The sequence below is a fragment of the Dermochelys coriacea genome, chromosome 1 (assembly GCF_009764565.3).
Source record: "Dermochelys coriacea isolate rDerCor1 chromosome 1, rDerCor1.pri.v4, whole genome shotgun sequence".
Taxonomy (NCBI): Eukaryota; Metazoa; Chordata; order Testudines; family Dermochelyidae; genus Dermochelys; species Dermochelys coriacea.
Genome location: NC_050068.2, coordinates 100,189,148 through 100,209,917, shown reverse-complemented (window position 1 = coordinate 100,209,917; position 20,770 = coordinate 100,189,148). Strand labels below are relative to the sequence as shown.

At 37.7% G+C, this 20,770-nt stretch overlaps 1 protein-coding gene across 1 annotated transcript in view; it reads right to left on the bottom strand.

Annotated features, from left to right (window-relative positions):
• The window catches only part of PCCA (propionyl-CoA carboxylase subunit alpha), a 408,049-nt gene that overhangs the window by 238,136 nt on the left and 149,143 nt on the right, over positions 1 to 20,770 (bottom strand). Inside the window, exons 10-12 of the mRNA XM_038386634.2 lie at positions 15,814 to 15,916; positions 8,574 to 8,668; positions 3,601 to 3,751 (exon numbers count right to left, since the gene is read on the bottom strand). Coding sequence (XP_038242562.1) covers positions 3,601 to 3,751; positions 8,574 to 8,668; positions 15,814 to 15,916 — 349 coding nt within the window. The remainder of the gene's footprint in view (positions 1 to 3,600; positions 3,752 to 8,573; positions 8,669 to 15,813; positions 15,917 to 20,770) is intronic.

Below are 20,770 nucleotides of genomic sequence, written 5' to 3'. Positions count from 1 at the left end.
GCTGTGAGAAGTGACAGATCAATTGGAAAAGCTTGGAGAAGAAACAAAGAAAATTGTTACCCTCCAGCCTCAAATTGAAATGTTAATTACAGATAATACAGAGTCAAGATAGATAGTAGAATTAGAGAATGTACATAAGTATTGTAATTTAAGGTTAGTAAATTTCTTAAGACTTGGAAAGACTGGGTCTACTATTAGAGGGGATCTCTCAAACTGCTTACACAATATTTGAAAGAAGTCTTTAAAGTTTCTAAAGATGGCATTCATTCCATTGGCCTTTTTCTTGCCAATTTGGAGATACCCACAACTGAATGAGTTTGATGCTGAGGAATTGGAAGATTTTTACCACCACATATTACAGTGCAAAACCGACAGACATACAATGATAAAAAAAAGCTACAGACAGAATTGAGCATATGGGTACTCTACTGATCACATTTGTATTTCAGCCTAACACCTTAATAGATAATGAACACTGTGTTAAAGGAGAAAATTTAGGATCCTGTATCCCTGTTGGCATCAAGTTAGGATTGTATCATATATGAATTTTCATAATCATAAAAAGATTTATCAGAAGCTTTATATGAAATGCTAGACAAATTGGGAATTATAAATGTACAGAATGTATATACAGAAGAAACAAGCGTTTACTATCACTTTAATGGCCAATAAATTGGCAACTTGTCTAGCGATTAATCCTTACCACTTCTCATCAAATCTGACATAGGGCTAAATGTGTTATAGGGTGCAGCCTTCTCTCCAGTGCAGGCTTATGGAAGGGAAGATGGGTTTATGGCCCTATAATGCTGGCAGATCAGGTGCCAGCTCATGCCAAGGCTCCAAGGCCCCAACTGAACACTGATGAATACATAGCTGGAAACCAGTCTGGCTCCCCTGTGTTTTAATATTATTTAACTAGATATTCAATTTACAAAAAACTGTTTAGACTTTATGAAATGCTTGTAGGATGCTGCATGTATTAATCTCATGTAACATCTTTACTTCATGTTATAAGGTTATATTGAGTGTTTGCACTGTAAGCCTCTGTAGCTGTGTAACTCATCAAGCAGGAAAGCAGCATTAAATAATGTAAAATGTTGGCTTCCTACAGAAGATTCTAGGTCCTGCACACAAGAAGGCCCTGTGACGGAATCCCCGGGGTGCAGCCTGGGACTGTGGGATCGCTGTGCCCCCTTAACTCTCTCCAGCCTGGGCTGTCTCTTACAAGCATAGTGACCAGCAGCACATCCCTCCAGGCTCTGTGATCACCCAGCACAACAGCATGTGGAGCCCCACACCCGGCTAGATTGCATGAATGCTCCCAGAGCCACTCATGAATCACACAGAGAAAGGCACCAGAGCCAAAACCCCCCAGCTCCCAGCACTGTACCTCAGGAATATATTGTCTTGCACTGCTCAAGAGGAGCAGTGCTAATTTATTAATTGGTTCACCACTTCGTCAATGGAAAGTGAATATACACCAGCCCTTGCAAAACCTGAGCAGATTTGCCAGGCACTTCAAACGAACTCACTGGTAAAGAAAGAATTAAACAAATGTATTGATTATAAAAGGTAGATATTAAGTGACAGGCAAAAAGTCAGAGAGTTAGTTACCAAAGGATAAGAAAATATAAGCATGCAGTCTAAACTTTCAACCCTATTAGACTGGGCAACATCTAGATTAAACAGTTTTCCTCACCCCACTGGATATTGCAGTCCATAGTATACAGATTTCACCCTTTAAATCTGAGCCAATCCCCTCAGCTGGAGTCTTCAGAGTGTCCCTGTTGCTTGCAGTGCAGGTGGGTGAAGGAAAAAAGTCCAGCATGTGGTCACTGTGTTCTGTTTTATAACCTCAGTCCTATGTGCTTGGGGAGCACAAGTCCAGGCATGTCTGGGGGGCATTGCTGAATCTCCAGGCAAGGTTGAGCAATTCTCCTGGTGTGGCCTTATGCAGGTGAATCACTGAACTGTACCTCCCTTGCTGGACAATGGTTGTTGATTGGTTGTTTAAAACCTCACCCGGGTGTTGGTTACTTGCCTTGCTGATGCCTCTGGGGAGCTAATATCTGGCTGATTCCCCAACTTACAGAATATCATAGTGACAACCATACAACACAATTCTCATAACTTCATATGCATTAATGATATACATATATGGATAGAAAAATGACTTTCAGCAGATCATAACCTTTCCCCCGATACCTTACAAGGCATGCTTTATATGCAAGATCACGATTATACGAAAATGACGAATATGGGGGTTACAGTACACTTCCCCCAAGGTATAGAATGTCACAGGCCCTCAGTTGAAACCAACTGAGCCATTGTGAAACATCAAAGGACAAAGACTCTGTTGACTGCTCCCCACCACACCCATGAAGAGGAGACCTGCAGAGAACTCTCAGAGAACAATCTGGGGTTTCTGCCGTGCTTCTTCAGTATGCCCTGAGGTTGGTACTCATGCTCATGAGCCACTCCAGACAGCTTGACAGGCCCCACCACCTCCGCTGTGCCCTTCCCAACCCAAGGGTGTGGTCCCTGGGCTCCATTCTCTACAAATGTGCCTGGCCCTTATGCAGGTTGAGCATGGACAATGGAAGTAGGAGGAGCTCCTTTTACCCTCCCCATCACTGTAGACCTGTATAAAGAAGCAGGCAGAATCTGGCCCAATTAGTGAGTTAAAAAGCTGCTGCAAATTGAACAAATTTTTATCGTTCCTATTGCATCATTTCACATTTTGATTCTTTTTAGATATAGAAAACGAACTGCTAATCTTTAACGCTTCGATATCCTGGGGGAAGGGGGGAGAAGAAAGGGGAGAATATTTTACTTGTTTACATGAGATTTGGCAAGTTATGTTGTCATATTTTCACGAATGCGACACAGATTTTAAGATATGCACCGTTTCCTTGTATAGCTATTATTGGTATGTTAAAGCAGCAGCAGCAGAAAGCTTATCAATAGTGGGTTGGTTTTTTGTTTTTGTTTTTTTAACACTCTGGCTATTAAACAGGAACCTTTAATAAAAAATATAACTTTTTAAAAAAGGGATTATTCTCAGCCATTTCTATTTCACATTATCAATTCCACAATTAAGTGCAAACACCACTTGAAATCCACAGAGCTATCCTTTTTCAGTATTTTTGTACTATATTCATGACTTAAAATAGTATTCAATATGTCAATGTTTTTATTTCTGACATCACTGTGTAGTTTAATCACCTTGCTGGTAAAACTCAACAAACTTTCACCAAAGCATGAAAAATACATGGAAATTTATGTTACCAAGAGGGAAAAGTATCAAAACACAGTGGCTAGCCACTTACTGTGAACTCACAGTAGCACTTAACTGTGACCTCTTGCAAGGTCTTTAGGTCAAGTGTAACAAAGAGCAACGCACTGAATGCTCATTTTTATGTGCTCTGCAAGGGCCCATTCCTGCAAAGATTTGTGCACATTAGCTTACTCATGCAAGTAGACCTATTAACATCAGTGTAAAGTTACTCATATATGTAGATCTTTATGAGATCAGGCTTTTTATATACAATTTTATTTTAAATAATCCTATCTCTGAATCTGAACAGTTGTTTTTCTTACCTGAAGTCTAGTGTTCATTTCCAAAAAGTAGAAATTCTTCTTGGTGTCCACAAGGAATTCTACAGTTCCAGCAGAGGAATATTTTACAGCTTTGGCAAGAGCTACCGCTTGTTCTCCCATTGCTCTTCGTGTCTCAGGGTCCAGAAAAGTGCTACAAATTCAGAAAAAGTGCCTTTCTTTAGTTAGAAAAATAGAATTGTATCCTTTTCTTAAGCTACATATGAAAGAGGGCCAAAAAAAAAAAAAACCCATGTAAATTAAATAGGACACCACTTCTGGTCAGTCAAATGCACTATATTATCTCTCTACTGTTGAACAAACAAGTTAAGGGCTTATTTACGCCAGGAGTTATTCTGGAAGAGCTCTTCCTGATTAACTCCCTGTGTAGACACTCTTATTCTGGAATAAGAGTGCCTTATTCTGAATTAGTTTTAACCATACAGGGAGCTAATATTGTGCTTTAAATTCACATCCTATATTACTCCAAATTAATTTTCCTTAAAATTGATAACAGACTATTAATTCCTGTACTTCCATCTATGCTCAGAAGATTAGCACAACTTTAGAACGAACAGATTATTTCATTCTAAATTGCTTTAAAAAATAAAGATTACATGCAGCATTCAGCACTCGTGGTAACCAGTATTAATGCATTTCAGTATTGAGAGTACCTTCAAGACAAATTACAGGAAAATGCTTTCAAGTCAATATACACATTGTACAACACTGATATCTTGAAAAAAAAGATAACCTAAAAAGTCATCAGTTATTTGGAGAGCATATCTAATTATTAAAAATCAACATTAAAGAAAATTCTGGACAATGATGAAGCCTGCAGACAATAGCTACACTATGGAAATATTAATGCCTAGATAAACAAGAGCAAACCCTATGGTTATGGTTTTCCCGCATCTGTTTGAAATACAATTATCTGGATGTTTCATAGCTATGTGCTCTGCAATCCAAGTTATGATAAACTCTGGAAGTTCGTAAAGTCTGAATGAGAATCTGTATTGTGTTTTGTTTTTGTTTTAATTTGGCTTTCTTGTATGCAGGCAAGGTTGTGATGAAAAAACTAGGACATGCACAATATTAAATCTGATAACCAATGACAGTTTGCAGCTTCCACCTTCAGATCCTAAATCTTCTCTCTCAACTTTACCCTTAAACTGCAAGTTTCAGTTGTGTGGCTTTCTGATTTTGATTCATTCCCTTCCACACAGCATGGCCACCATTCAGCATTGTTCTTCTGCCCTAAAGTGCAGCTCAGCTACTCCCTCAGGAGCCATTGCTGAGACTGCTCCCCAACAGTCAAGCTTCCTCACCCCAGGAAACTAAATACGTCACCTCCAATAGGCCACTGAATTTACAAACTCAAGAACACATATTCTGAAAAAAAGAAAAGGAGTACTTGTGGCATCTTAGAGACTAAACAAATTTATTTGAGCATAAGCTTTCGTGAGCTACAGCTCACTTCATCGGATGCATTCGGTGGAAAATTTCCACCAAACGCATCCGATGAAGTGAGCTGTAGCTCACGAAAGCTTATGCTCAAATAAATTTGTTTAGTCTCTAAGGTGCCACAAGTACTCCTTTTCTTTTTGCGAATACAGACTAACACGGCTGCTACTCTGAAACCTGACATATATTCTGATGATTCCTCTCCACTACACAACAAGTTCAGATTTAGATTAACCTATCCAGCTAGATAAACTCTTGTGGCTTTTACCAAAGCTATGGAAAGTTTTTCTGAAGGAGATGCTGAACCTTGTACATGATCTTAAATAAAAGATCAGATTTGTCCCTTACTAGAAACAAAACAGCCAGTAAGCAAAAATATTTATTACACCCTTGTTGCAGTTTATTTTAGGAACATGTCAGAACTGCAATCGAGAAAATAAAATATAAAAAGATAGAGTATCAGTTTTAGCCCACACAGGCCACTTTTAAGAATGTGTTTGCTTTAAGTCGTTTTTAAGATCTTTGCTTATAGACAGTTGGATAAAAAAAAAAGTGCATGGTGCCTAGAGGGGAAATTAGTCAGTCAACTCCAACACTGAGTTTTGTGCATCTGTGGCTTGTTTGACTGAATTAGGCCCCACCCTACAAAGAGAACCACACAGGAGGACCCCTGTAGTTGCTTAGAGCCCCACTAAAGTCAATGGGGCACCACATGACCACAGAGAACTGGCCAGACAGAGTCAAAATCTGGATCAGAGCCTTAGTTTACCATATTTCCTAAGACTTTTAATTGAAAGAAAAATGTTTAGAAGATGAATGCTTAGAGAGTTTGTGCAAGAAAATGAGTTATACTGGACTAGAGCGAAAGAAAAAGTGAGGTACGATTTTGGACTAACCAGAGACAATGGGGAGACCATTCCTTTATAGGTAAAATGCTACTTTGGTCTCAGTCCTTGGTAGAGTGGTAATATATCTGGATTCTTATGGACAACAAACCAGAGACTTTTGGCATGTTAAAAGAAGTTCTCTAGATTTAGGGGAAAAGACCCTCTTGGCTGGCTATATATAACAAAAGAATCTGAAAACAAAATGTCTGATTTCAGAAAAGGTATCAGTCTTTGCTCTAACACCTCTGGTGAGATCACAAGAAACAAAGGGATGAGGGAAGGAATGAACACATCTTAGCAAGGCATGGTTATGCACTGGTAATACAAAGAGATGGGGGTCTATTATTCTGATTCAGTAACAGAATAATGCATAGCAACAAGTTAAATAAAAAGCTATAATTCAATAAAGGGTCTTCTGTTGATGTCATCAATCAGGGAGCACAGTTTGAATGGCTTATGAAGGGCAGTACATTTCCAATTTGGAATTATAGCCTTGGTATTCCTTTTCAAGAACAAGCAATATTATTTCTCATATGGATAAAAGGACAGTTACTTCCCTGTACTACAGTAATATCTTCCTGTATTTGCTAAATATATGTCTGAGATCTCTCTTTTTGCCTCCTGCTGCAGCAGAAGAATGGAACAGAAGTGTCACACTGCTAAACTTGATCTATGCCATGTGGTTAAGCTTTATACACTAAAATGACTGGATTATCTCTGCAATCAGCTAGGTTAATTAACTGAGGTTTTCTATTCCCTTCAGTGCCTTTACTTTTTATGTACATTGTTTCTCTCCCTTTTAAACAATTCACTCCCTCCTCTCAATACACCCTAAACAGCCCCTTCTCCAACCTAATCACGCACGACTTAAAAATGAAACATTTTAAACGCGACTTCAACTCCTTCTCCACCTCATATACCTGTTTCTGTTAACTAAATAGTTCCTCCGGCAGCATGAAGGCTAAAGAATAAAAAGACTTCACAAGATAAAAGCATCAAGAAGAGAAAATATGATCAGATGTGACATTTCAGTTATGAGACCTTCTTCAAGCTATTGTGCAGCCAATTAAAGACAATACAATTGACTTGTTTTATTGTTTCTACAGCCTCAGGGATGGACACATGGGCAAAATGTTACTCCCCATCCCAACAACATCTCTGTTCATCAATACAACTTTAATACAAAATATTTTCCAAAATATTCCTGCTCCCTTCATTCAGATATAAAGCAGATTACTTTTGAGAATTGAGGAGTATTGTTACATTTGAAACAATTTTATGCCCCAGCTACACTAAAATGTCAATGAGAATTCCCTTCTTTGATGATACCATGGAGTCTGGAAGTTATACTATAATCATTTTTTAAATTTCAGGTTCAGTTTGTAACACACTATGGCAGTCTCCATGTTTCAAAATAATTGTTATTATTTGTATTACCATAGCACCTAGTAGTCCTAGTCGTAGACTAGAACTCCATCGATTACCATTCTGTCTTTAGCAGCTGCGCTATCTTGTGATCTTAAGCAATCAAATTTTATGACTGAAAGAAAGTCAGGTTCTTGAATGGGAGGCCTTTGAGGAACACACAGGTGTTGCAGGAAGTGACAATGATTAATCAAGGTAGCACTTTTTCCTCCGAGTCTGTGCTCAACCAGTATATTGTGTTATGGGATATCCTACACTTAAAATTACTGTCTGTCAGATCAGATACAAACTCAAGGTCCTAAATGCTAGTTGTAAGTGATGGAGAGAGTTGGCTCTATGGCCATAATCAAATTTTAACTCAAGTAACTTAAAATGATCCTAAATGCCCATTGGATGTGGTCATCACACCCTACATTGTTCTACAATGTTGTTCTGCACTACTGAACAACTGCAAGTTCAGAGCTAAACGTGGTTGCATTTAATAGATAATTAAATGCAGTTTGGGCATCCTCCTGATTTTGAGCAATCCAGGTTTTCCCCACTTTCTTCTTTTTCCCCTCGTATATTCTTTCTGGTGAACACCTTTGCAGCATGTTATAAGCATGTATTAGACAGCTTTTAAGACGCAATCCTGTGAAGAGCTAATGTGCCTCAACTCTTACTAAAAGCAATGGAGTTAAAAACATTGAGCAGGTGGAGGTACTGGACTCCTAATTACGACAGGTCATTAATTTGATTGGGACTTGCTATGGAGTAAGGTACTACTCAACACTTGAGAAACAGAGCCAGATTCTGCTATCCTATCAATTAATGTAGCAACTGAACGTCTTCAGGAACAGTGAGTTTGAGACTTCATTTTGCTTCTGTACTCCCTGATAGGAGGCTATCACAAAATGAGAAAATTTCTGTGTGTATGTCTAAAATACTTAATCAGTACTCTTACTATCTATTTTATACAATATTATGAATAAAAACTGTAATAACTTGACATAGAATGAACATTGTGAAGCTAGATCAGAATATTGCAATGCTAAATTCTGCATCAGAATTACATTGGTTACTTAAACACTACTACTTGTCTTTATGGTGTTTTTTAATGGAATAAAAATTGTTCAAATTTGTACAATATGTAAAAGTAGCAGCTTTCCAAAGCGTAAGCAATGCTCATAAAAACGTACAAGGAAAGAAGTTTATACTCACCTTGGTGCCTCTTCCACAACCTTTTGATTTCTTCTTTGAATGGAGCACTCTCTTTCATTCAGCCACAAAGCATTGTCATGCTTATCTGCCAAAACCTAGTAGAATATGTTGCTATTAACAAACAAGTGAATATATTTAGCCTTTTTATATTCCACTATCAGATGCCTGTGCTGTCATCTGTGTACCATAGATTTCATTACATAGAGTTCAAATGTAAATGTTTCACCAAATGAAACATAAAAAAGAAGTACTCTAGCAAAGCATGCTGAAAACAGAAATGAACATTTCCTTTGTAGAAAATTAGCTGTATTATAAATATGGGGAGAATGTTACTTCAAACACTAAACACAGTAACTATCTTTTTTTCTAAAATCTCCACTACCTATTTTTTTAAAATTGTATTTATGAAGGATATGGGGGGGAAGCTCCAATCATTTCAGATATTTTGAAAAATACAAAAATGAAGTTAATTAAATAAAAGAAGCTGAAAATCAATGGACGGAGACAAAATTATATTGTAAGCTTCTAAAATAGTATTACAAACATAAATATATTGTTAACAATAGCCTATATCAACAAAAGGGAGTAAAATCTCAAAGGATGTCAAATTTTGCTATTGATCTATGGATAAAAAGCTTTCAGAAACAGTTACTAAGCCTACTCAATGGGTTAATCTCAATACAGTGCCCCTCGAATAGGAGACAAGTGTTCAGAAACATTGTGGTCTCTGGGCAAAAGAGGGAAAAAGAATGAGATTTGCAATGTAACATCCAGATTTCTCCAACAATTCAGATGAAAATTTAACTGGTTGTTTCAAGGAGCCTTCCCAAGCAGTTGAAGCTACTGCAGTCCCTGCAACCTTAGTTCATTGAAGAGCAAGACACAGGATGAAGAGTAAGTCCCATTTCACACATCCAGACTGGAGAAGCATTCCGGCCAGCAAAGATAGGACTGTCAAATCGATCATGAGTTTTTCAAAACTGTCAGAAGAAAGGAAAATATAGGCAGGTCCTATCCTTGAGCCTAATCCTCTCATTTATGCTCAGGCCATCCTCACTCCTTATGCTCCTTTGGCTTCCCAACTTCATATCTTATTTCATGCTGCTCCCCTATTCTTGGAGCAATTCCCCCCTTTTCATGTATTAAGTATACTTTCCTCACCTATAAACCTTTTTCCACTAGCCGTCCCTCTCTGATTTACAATTGTCTGTGCCAGTCCCCATGCCCCATCCTTTAAAAGTGCAGTTCCGAACTCAAAAATGACTAGATAAAAATAGTACCATTTTACTCAAAAACCTCTATGAACTCATCCCTATCTGCTTATTTTAGCAAAAAAAAAGTTTTAAACAACTTATTTTTTTCCTTTTAGCACCACAGAGTAAATAGACGTATGAGAGCGTGAGCTAGATTCCATTACAGCTCATGCATCAACAACAAAATTGCTAACTAATGTGGAAATAACCCAGGCAAATGAGACAAAAGTCTCAGTTTTGATTTCAGTGGGACTACTTATGTGTTTAAAGTTAATCATATGTTAAAGTGCTTTGCTGGATCAGGGCCAGATCAGCTACTTGCAGCATCAAACTCAACATTTTCATAGGAATCCTTAGGGGACAGAGGTGAGGATGGAGCATAATTTGTCCCCACTTAACCTGTGGAACTTGGGGGATTCCCAGGAGAAATCCACAGAGGTGCCTTTGGCTTTTGTGCTGGTGCTTGATCCCACTGCTTCCCAATGACCCTGGAGAGAACAAATGCTGCTAGAGCATTGTTGTAAAGGTGTATTATAATGCATTACTAGTTCATAAGAGTTTCTTGAGTACAACTGGTCCCTGAATCTCCCCAAAGGAAGGTTTTGAAGCGTACTTCAGGAAACAGAGCAACACAGCATTGCTTCAGGGTGTATTAACTTGTGCTAGAGGAGAAGAATGGAGAATCCAACAAATCATAGCCTATCTTCTTATTCCATTCTTGGTCCATCCAGTCCATGACTGCAGAAAGTGAACTCCATGGAGTCCCAGTTGACAAGTGTCTTTAGAGAAGGGGAGACTTATACTATAAACATTATTTTAAATAATGAAACCCAAAATGACAGGGCATGCTCACTTGTGTAGAATTGCTCTTCTGGAACAACAATGGCTAGTTCATTGCCCTGCTTTTCTATGACTAGCTCTATTTCAGACCCTTTTAGGGCTTTTCCATTTAAACAGTTTTTCAATAGAAAATTGGGAGTGGAATGAGAGTAACTAAACAAGCTTTTTCATGAAAAGTGTCTGCTTTCCACAGAAAAAATTCAAGTTTAATTGAAAAAAAGCTTTGACAAAAGTAGAAATTTTCAATGGAAATCTGACAAATTTATTTCCCCCTATTTACACAAACATTTTCCGGGGATGAGGGTGGGGGGGATTATCTGATCAGTTCTCCCTTATCTCCTTCTTAGTTAGGAAACCCACTTCACTCCTCCCTTTCCTTTCCCCAGTTCTGAGATATCTATAGTCTCTAGGGAAACTGCTTGTATCATTACTCACATTTGCAATCTGCTTCTTAAAACTATTATTTTGCCACGATCAACAAAGGGGGCTTATAAGAAGCAGATATGAGTATTTAAGGCTTAAGACCTTGCTTTTAACTATCTAGCTAAATGGTGTAAGCAAAGGAATATCCAGAGTTGGGTATTTATCTAGAGACCATTATCCATATTATTTTTAGAAACAAAACAAAAATAATTGTTTAATAAAATTATTATATATGATCATTATTTCAGAAGAGGTTTCATTGTCAAAAATGCATTTACAGAAAGTGGGAATTACTACTGGGGTGAACTGAAATTCCCATCTACCTCTAATTAAAAATACATGTTCCATCTACAGTATTTTTTTCCCGAATTAGTGGTGATAAAAGCAAGATATTTAAAAAAATTACTAAAGAAAATGGTCAGGTTTTGTGAAGTTGCAAGATTAACTAATTAGTGGTATTTATTACTGATACCTCATTACACTAAATAATAAAAACATTTATTGCACTCTCTCCTATTTGAATTCAGCCAAATGCCATTTCCAGTTGCAGCATTTGGTATTTAACCAAATACCTTGCAATTAGACATTCAGTTTACTTTTACTTTAAACTGAGATCCTTCATGTCAGATATTCAAGGAGAACAAGATTACAAAAATCAGTTCAAGACATGAAGTCTATTTGGACTCTTTTCCTGTTAATTGTTTCAGCCTTTTCTTAGGTTTTACGAGTGTTTGTTCTATTCCTCAGCACAGGAAACCCTTACGTTTTTAAGTTCGCAGGGTTTTGGAGCTGTGCAAGAATGTTAAAAAAAAATCTGTTTAAAAGCTACTGCTAAATTAATAAATATTTGGCATCTGTTCTCAAAGTATTTGTATGTTTAGCAGTCTGAACATGAATCAAGGTCAATCTCCTAAACTTGATTAGAATCTATAGCTAAAATGATATACTGGATTGTTGTAAAGGTGTATTATAATGCATTACAAGGTTAAAATATGATCCATTATAAAAATCAATGGTATCTTATTTGATATTCAATGTTATTTAATTTATAGTATTGCATTGTTCTAAAATGTGAAATAACCCAACATTTTTGAAAGGTAAAGCAAAAAACGTCAGTCAGGGTTATTTAATAAGAAGTGAATAAAGGTGGATTGCAAAATTAAGTACCAATATAAGAAAGCATTTGAGCGCACATTTAACTTTATCATATATTAAATCCCATTGACTTTCAGAGTTTTCCTGAACTGGGGGTCTTAAAAATCAACTTAATTTCTGAATCCATTTTTAGACTTCTGAAATAGCTTACCATCCCCACTTCAGGTGCTAGTCTCACTGTGCATTTTATAGTACTTTTACTACTATACAATTCTATATCAACTGAAATGGAAGGAAATTTTGCCACTGACTCAGTTGGGTGGTTTTTCTTCCTTTTTTAATGAGGTGGAAGAGAAATAAGGAGAAGATTTATCATTTTTTAAAATTTTTATAAAAAATAATTTGACTGCCAACATTACTCATGTTGAGGAACAGATTACTTTCAAGCCTACAATCACAGATGCATGTGCTTAATTTTAAACACGCGATGACACTCTTTGATGCTATTTAATATTGATCTTATGTTTATAAAACATATTTAATAGTTAACATTTTTTAATGTTGGTATCTTTCCAGAGACCAAAGAGATGGTATTTGGTGTCACAAAGGAAGAATAGTAGTCTACAGTTTCAAAAGTGAATAGTAGTTTCAGGTGTCAAATTTGAATCCTATCAAAAGGCCCAGATTTTTCAGATGCTGGATGTCCAACACCTTATGAAAAATCAGGCCCTTTTAAGGTATTTAAAGTGGAGCCCCCCAAAAACACTGAGGGACCCAAAAACCAATAGTCACTGTTGAAAATTTGGGCCAAAAGCACTATTTATTTGAACTCTAATGTGTTCTGTGAAACTTACTGGCTCAGATTGTACCAGTCCCTGGTCACTCAAAAGCCAAAATATAGTTTTGGGCTTAACCTTCATCCTTAGTAGATTCAATATTTGCTCATTTTTCTGATGCGATATCAAGTCTGTGTTTAGGCAAATTTTAAGCAAAAACACAAAAATCAGGTCATACTAAGCATGTTGGGTAAAAGAGTGGACATATTTAGCAGTTTTAAAGAGGTTAATTGGTTTTTTTCTCTTACCAGTCCACACAATCAGCAGGATTTTTTTATATTAAATTATTGAACTGCTGTCAAAGTATCTCAAGGTCTCAGTGAAAAAAATCATATGACAAATAAGGAATTTGTATTTTGGACTGGAAAAAAAAAACTTCCGTTAAGGAAACCAACACACACATTATAGATTTCTTGTCAGAAGAGATTCATTCAGGGCTGCATCCACAATTAAGTTCCATAGATAAGATAGAAAAGAATACATTCAAAATATTAAACAGGCAAAACTTTTTACCAAAGTCTATATGCCTGAATATAGTCCTGTTTGGTATAAATAGATCTGGTTTTAATTTATATGATACCCACTGATGCGCGCGCGCGCACACACACACACACACACACGCGCGCGCTAAAGAAAGATGTCAAGAAAATTGTTCACTCTAATAGCACTTGCTTGGGCTTCAGAACTTTGTTTTTTCAAACTTCTGACAGCCAAAAAAACTCACATTAAGAAGTAGGAGTTGATTTGTAGTTAGTTATAAATAGATTTGAAAATCTTTATTCATATCACTTTACCTAGAGTCTTAAGAAACCTGAGAATCCCTTTCAGGTTTGTTAGAGTTGTGTGCAAAACTCTGACTTGACTGTTTAAATAACGTATTCTATGCCCAGTATTTTGCACTTTGAAATAATAAATCCACATAATAATGTTTTAGCTTGAGGCACATTTTATGACTAAATCCAAACATAAGCATGATATAATAAATACTTTTACCCCCTTATAAGATCTGAGGGAAAGTTTTAGGGCATAGTTTTATATGGATACGTTTCTGCTTCCATATGAAATAGGATGCAATACAAACCAACATTGTCAGAACCACCACTATTCTTGTCTTTTATTGAAACAAATATTGAAGAATGCATTAAAATGTAAAGAAATTCCCTCTAGAAAATCGAAAGGTCATTTTTCTAAAAAAATATTTTAAATACATTTAAATAAATTTAAAAGTTCCCCAAATTGTGTGCAATTGAGAAGTCTAATAATGGTATAATTTTTTTAATTTGAATTCAGTGTAAATATGACTCAGATATTGGTTACATAATATGCATCAAGCACCGTATATTGTACACCCACTAAAGGCAAAGATTCAAAAATTATTTAATGTACATAATATTAAAATTTAAGCAAAATTTTGAAGTATAATAGTGATGATGTAGCTGAGATGGCACTTCTGCTCAAACTCTATTTTTAATCATTTATCTCTTGTTTGAAAGAAGTATTTTGGGCTGCAAATTTCTTGTTTTGGCTAAAAGTCCAAAGGAAATTGTCTTGGAAAATTTTGTAATATTTGCTGCATTAGAAGAGATTTTTTTCTATTAAGACATCTTTAAATTTATTTATTTTCAAAACAGAGGCTTGTTTTAAATTTTCAGATTTGGTGAATTCTTGTAAGAGGACTAATGTCTCTGGCATGAACAAAATTTATCTTCAAGCCTGAAAAGAGCTGCTTGTAACACAAAGGGTGTTTGGAGTAGTTCCATTTGCTTCAGTGGAGCTATGTCAAATTATACCAACTGGGGGTCTGGCCCAAGATCAAAATTAATCTTCTTTTGTAACTAAGCTAACCAAGTAAAAAACAGCTGTATATTGTGAACCACAAGGCTACACTACACACACCTTAAGTGGTTCAACTGACTTCACAGCAACTACAAGCATGTAGTTCAAATGATATGCATCATCAGAACCCATAAATGACCTTCATTTCATTTTCCTGTGTTATGTCCAATGTATCTGAAGGAATTAAGCAATCCCCCTCTGGACAAATAAGAAAATGTTAAATGTGCTCTGGAAGAGGTTGGCTCTAGACCACCTTAGCTTGAAGAATGCTTCGATAGTGGGGAAGTGGAGGTGAAAAAAAGGAGAAAATTTGGGGGCAGGTGGATCTTCGAGGTTTAGACAGATGTATGGATACCATTTCTCCCATTTTCCTGCAAAACAGAGGGGAGTAGTAGCGAAAATGTTATTTTGTTATCTGAAGTATATGAGTGATGACACTGGGCTAGATTAATCCATGCTAATGGAAAGAGGGGTAAAATATAGCTCCTAGCAAAGCCCGCCCCCATGAATTAGAACAAGTAGCACTGCATCAAATAGCCTCACTCAGGGTTTCTGCAGATCAGGGGATTTTTAAGTTGTGATGGATGCTCTGTAGGAACCCTGCTGCAGGAAGCAGCTCAAGGGATATCCTAGATCCGCTCATCACATAGCCACCATAGTCACAAATGCCTTCCTTGTTAGCCTGCACCACCCACTTTTTGGGTTATGATGGACCCATCTGGACTCTCTAGCAGAAGGGATGATGCAGTGGGAGAAAAGAGGTGGCAAAACTTTCCACCTCCAGAATCTACTCTGAAAGAAGCTTGAGAGGACAGCTGAATCCAACTACAGTTTGATATCCGCATTAATGTCTTCAAAGCCATAATAAATCTGACCATGCTTACCATTATAGTGCATGTTTGATCATCTCAAGGTTTGATCATTTCAAATTATATTTCAAATGTAAAAAGCACAAACCTGGATTTCTATGTGGCGAGGGTTATCAATAAACTTTTCTATCAATAGTCGATCATCACCAAAACTTGAAGCAGCTTCTTGAGATGAAAATCTAAAGCCTTCCCTTTAAAAAAAAAAAAACAAACAAAAACAAAAAAAAGCCAGACTGACAAAGAAAATTAATCCTTTTACGGCCTGATTCAGTTTCCACTTAAGTTAGTGGGAGTTTTGGTATTCACTTAACTCAGACTACCATCAGTTAATGTATATATCACCAAAAAGACAAGATTCACTAAGTGTACATTTTTTTTTTTAAACAGAATGCAAAAATAAGAGCTTTCTTGGATAGGCAGAAGGAAAGTAAAAATTCATTAATTTCCCCCTCAAAGAACAAAGGGAACTCTGAAGAGTTTAAACGTTTGAGCATTTTTAAGACAATTGGACAACTTTGCACAAGTTACATGTTTTCCATGAGAAAAAATGGTAAAATTCCAAAAACAATTATGTAATACAAAATTTACATCTTGGATGGATCCACCATTAATTTTTAAGAATTGCAGCTTCTGAATAACTCAACAACGGCAGAGCCAAAGGTTAGTTATACAAAAATTAAATGAAAGGACAAATCTTGGATGCTGTACTATCTAAATTCAGCTGTTCCCCACATTACTAAATGCACAATTTTTTTTAAATGCAATACTTAGCTATATTCATAAGTTTTTTTTCCTAATGTATGGTAGAACTCAACCTTACATTGCATGTGCCATGTCCCTTAGTATGATTTCCCCTACTGCCTTTATTTACTTACTCCTATATAACAATTTAATTTTTCATTTGTTTGATTACTGAGATACTGAACGGGTTGGTTTCACTTTTCCTGATAGAGCAGTTACTACTGCGGGACATGACTAGTGAAATACAAATTTAAGTACAATTTCCACTTGGTAAAGTTTACACATGGTGAATAGGACCCAAAAGGCTGCATGGTGGACTCTGTAACCCCTTCACGCAGCAGAAAGAGGTTCTGTGCTGGCCCCAGAGACAGGCCACTTCACAGGGAAGGTGAGGGGAGAACCACTGTATCTTTAGCTGCAGGAATGCAGTCATCCTAACACCACACGCAGGAGGTGCAAAGTGGTAGCAGTCACAGTTTTAGCCTATAGACTGGAACAGTAGCCATGGAAGGGCTGTGATGCAGTCCTCGTCACTTGCCTATTAGTTGAAGGTAGCTGTGAATTTCTTCTCTCCCAAACCCAGTTCAGTGTCCTAAACAAAGCCTCCCTGACAGTTTTTTGTAGGATGGATGAATGTGGCCCTTTTTTGAGTATTATATTTAAAGGTACCTCTATCATTCTCTTAAACACACACATTTAGATAATGGTTGTTTTATAATTTAAAGAGATTGGAATTTGTTTAGCACTCAGTTGTTCCCTTTGGCCAGTTTTATTTTTTAACCTCAAAACATTAAATGTATTTATTCAAGAGGAAGATGGACTTCAGCGTATTCATGTTCTGTACAACGAAGTTATACCACTTGTATACAAGTAGACACCACTCTAGCTTATCTGACTAAAAAAGTTAAACAAAAATGGTGCAAAATATAGACACACACACACACACACAGAGATACATCTGTATTTATCAAAACAGATTCTGAACAATTTTAAGTATTAAATCAATGGATTTGCTTTTGTAAACATTATATCAGACAGCATTATGCACAATTGATTGACTACTTTATTTTTGCTTCACTGAAGCATGTGCTAATTAAAAATCCAGCCTGCGATGCTTGTTTAAAAAAAAAAGTCAATATGCCTAATTACCTCATCTATACATCTGTAAAACCTAAAAATACATGATTGTCTTAATTAGGTATTTTGACCTTATTTACACACTTGTGTTTTCTAAGCCTATGTTTGTGTCCATAAATAGAATGAAGAATATTAATAAAAGAATGAATTTTATTCATTTTAAAGGGGAATACAAGACCAAGTCACATTACACAGGCTAGGCAGAGAGACAATGTCTGGATGTAAGCCCTACAAAGATATGTATTTCAAGCTTCACGCTTCCCTTTGAATCAGTACTGAAGCAGTGGCCTAGGGACCCAAAGCACTAGGAAATACTGTTTTAGATCCTTGCCATGGCTTCGGAGCACACTGTCAGCTCCGGAAAGGGTGGTGAAAAGGTGGCCTCTGCACTCCTCCAATTCTGGTTGAGCTGTGTGAGAGACAGGTTCTCCAAGAATGCTGTATGTAGGGCTTCTTTAATGTCTTTTTTTTTCCCCACCTAGGCTTCACTTCTTGGCAAGAAATATGCATTCAATAAAAACAGAACCCACAACAAGTTTTCTTGCTGTTGGCTGAATTGAAATGGAATGATCTGAGAGCACTGCATGCCCACAAAGCTCAGCCTCACTACAATTACAAAAACCACCTTCTTTGGGCAGAAACATATAGGACAGAGGTGGGTAAACTGCAGCCCATGGGCCACATCTGGTCCTTGGGACCGTCCTACCCGGCCCTTGAGCTCCTGGCCAGGGAGGTTAGCCCCCAGTCCCTCCCCTGCTGTCCCCTCTCCCCCGCAGCCTCAGTTCGGTGTGCTGCCAGCACTCTGGGCAGTGGGGCTGTGAGCTCCTGCCAGGAAGCGTGGCTGCGAGAGCCACCAGCCTGCCCTGGTGCTCTAGACTGCGCAGCGGTATGGCTGGCTCTGGCCAGGTGGTGCGGCTGCCGGTCCTGGTGCTCCGAGCGGCATGGTAAGGGGGCGGTGGGGTTGAATATGGGGCAGGGAGGTCTGGGGGGCAGTCAGGAGACAGGAAGCAGGGGGCAGTTGGGGCAGAGGTCCAGGGTGGGGCGGGAGGTCAGGGGACAGGAACAGGGGGGTTGGATAGGCGTGGGAGTCCCGGGGGGCCTGTCAGAGGGCAGGGGGTGTTGGATGGGGGCGGGGCAGTCAGGGGACATGGAGCAAGGGGCGTTGGATAGAGGGTCAGGTCCCAGGGGGCAGTTGGGGCGGGGGGCAGGGAACAAGTTGCAGGAGGGGTTGGATGGGTCAGGGATTCTGAGGGGGGCAATTAGAGGGCGGGAAGTGGGAGGGGGCAGATAGGCAGAAGGAAAGTAAAAATTCATTAATTTCCCCCTCAAAGAAATTAATGAATTTAATTAAGGGGCCAGGCCATTTGGGAGGCACAGACTTCCCCACCCGGCCCTCCATACAGTTTCGGAACCCAGATGTGGCCCTCAGGCCAATAAGTTGCCCACCCCTGATATAGGGTAAGTAGGAGACTTGGACATAATGTGACATTACAATATCCAATACTGGGGCCAACCAAATACCAATTAATGGGGGGAAAAAATAAAATTCCAGTGCTGGCATTGCATAGACACTTTCTGTCTAGTTTTGTGTTCTTGTGAAACCTAGCTCTAAAAACAGCTGTTTGAGAATCACAATAATACAACAGAATCCCTTTAAAACTATGACTGTTAAGTGCAATGCTTAACGTTAATCAAAATATAAATACCTTACAAATAATTAGTTTTAAAGTAAACAAAAATTAAACAAAAACAAACAATGCTTTGAGTCAAAATTTCTTTTAAATGATTTGAGAAAACTGTTGTCTATAATCACAACATTTTTACTATATAAATGGCTGACTTCTTGTTTATAAAAAGACACAGTTAAAGTCCTAGAATCACAAAATTAAATACCTGGGGATTTGATTCCTCCTCTCCACCCCTCCCCCTCCCCCCATAAAATGGAATTTCACAAATGTAGTGAGATCTCTCTATTCACTTTTAATATTCTAGCAAATAACTCATATCCAATCTATTTACAATGTCCTTGATTACAGCATGAAAAAAATCTCTATGGAGAATCAGTGTTGTGTTAATTTTCTTAACTGAATGTAATCTGTTTTTAAAAAAAAATTACAAAATTACAGTATGTAGTAAATGCAGCACAGGAAGTCACCAATAACTTTGTTTGCCATAGTCCCCTTTTCTACCAAACTACCCAGCAACAACAATCACAGACATCTTTATGACTTCGCCTACCCAAGAAAGGAGACAAAAGATCGGTCTATCAAGGCAGGTATACGAGCACCAACCCATTCTCTTCTTTTACAGTGAGACTTCCAGAGCAGAAAGAAAAGGAGTACTTGTGGCACCTTAGAGACTAACAAATTTATTTGAGCATAAGCTTTCGTGAGCTACAGCTCACTTCATCGGTGGAAAATACAGAGGGGAGATTGATATATATCAATATATCAACATATATATCAATCTCCCCTCTGTATTTTCCACCAAATGCATCCGATGAAGTGAGCTGTAGCTCACGAAAGCTTATGCTCAAATAAATTTGTTAGTCTCTAAGGTGCCACAAGTACTCCTTTTCCAGAGCAGAGTTATAGATAAGATCAGAGACAAAACTCCAAGTGATGCTCTTCGAGAAGAGGTGGGAGAAGAAAAAAGACTGACAAATAGAATTACTGACAAATTTTCTCTTATATGTCCTTCTCCCATACCGCTGGACAGCAGCAATTGAAAACAATCAATGTTGTGAACAGTAAACCAAGAAAGGCGGGCTTACGTTCCAAAGACACTTGAAGCACCTAATAGATATCAGCAGCAAAGACAGATTCAACTGGTAATGAGTAGATGACTCGGAGGGCATCTTAATTTTCAGAAGCAGATGCTTCTGCCTTGAAAGCTCACAAGATTGCCATGCCTCTTAGAGAATAGCATTTAACAATACTGAATATAGCCTTCTGATATAGTTGAAGGCTAATGGGATACAATCTTTAATTCATCTAGACACTCTGGTCTTAGTGGCCTTCTTGTTACTATCTTCAAAACAGATAAACTGTAAACTTTTCCAAAATTGAGTACGAGTTATGTAAGATTTCAGACATCTAAGGAGAGAGCGACACTGCCTTTACTACAACAAGATTGGGACACAATTTAGGTAAACAATAGGCTCACCA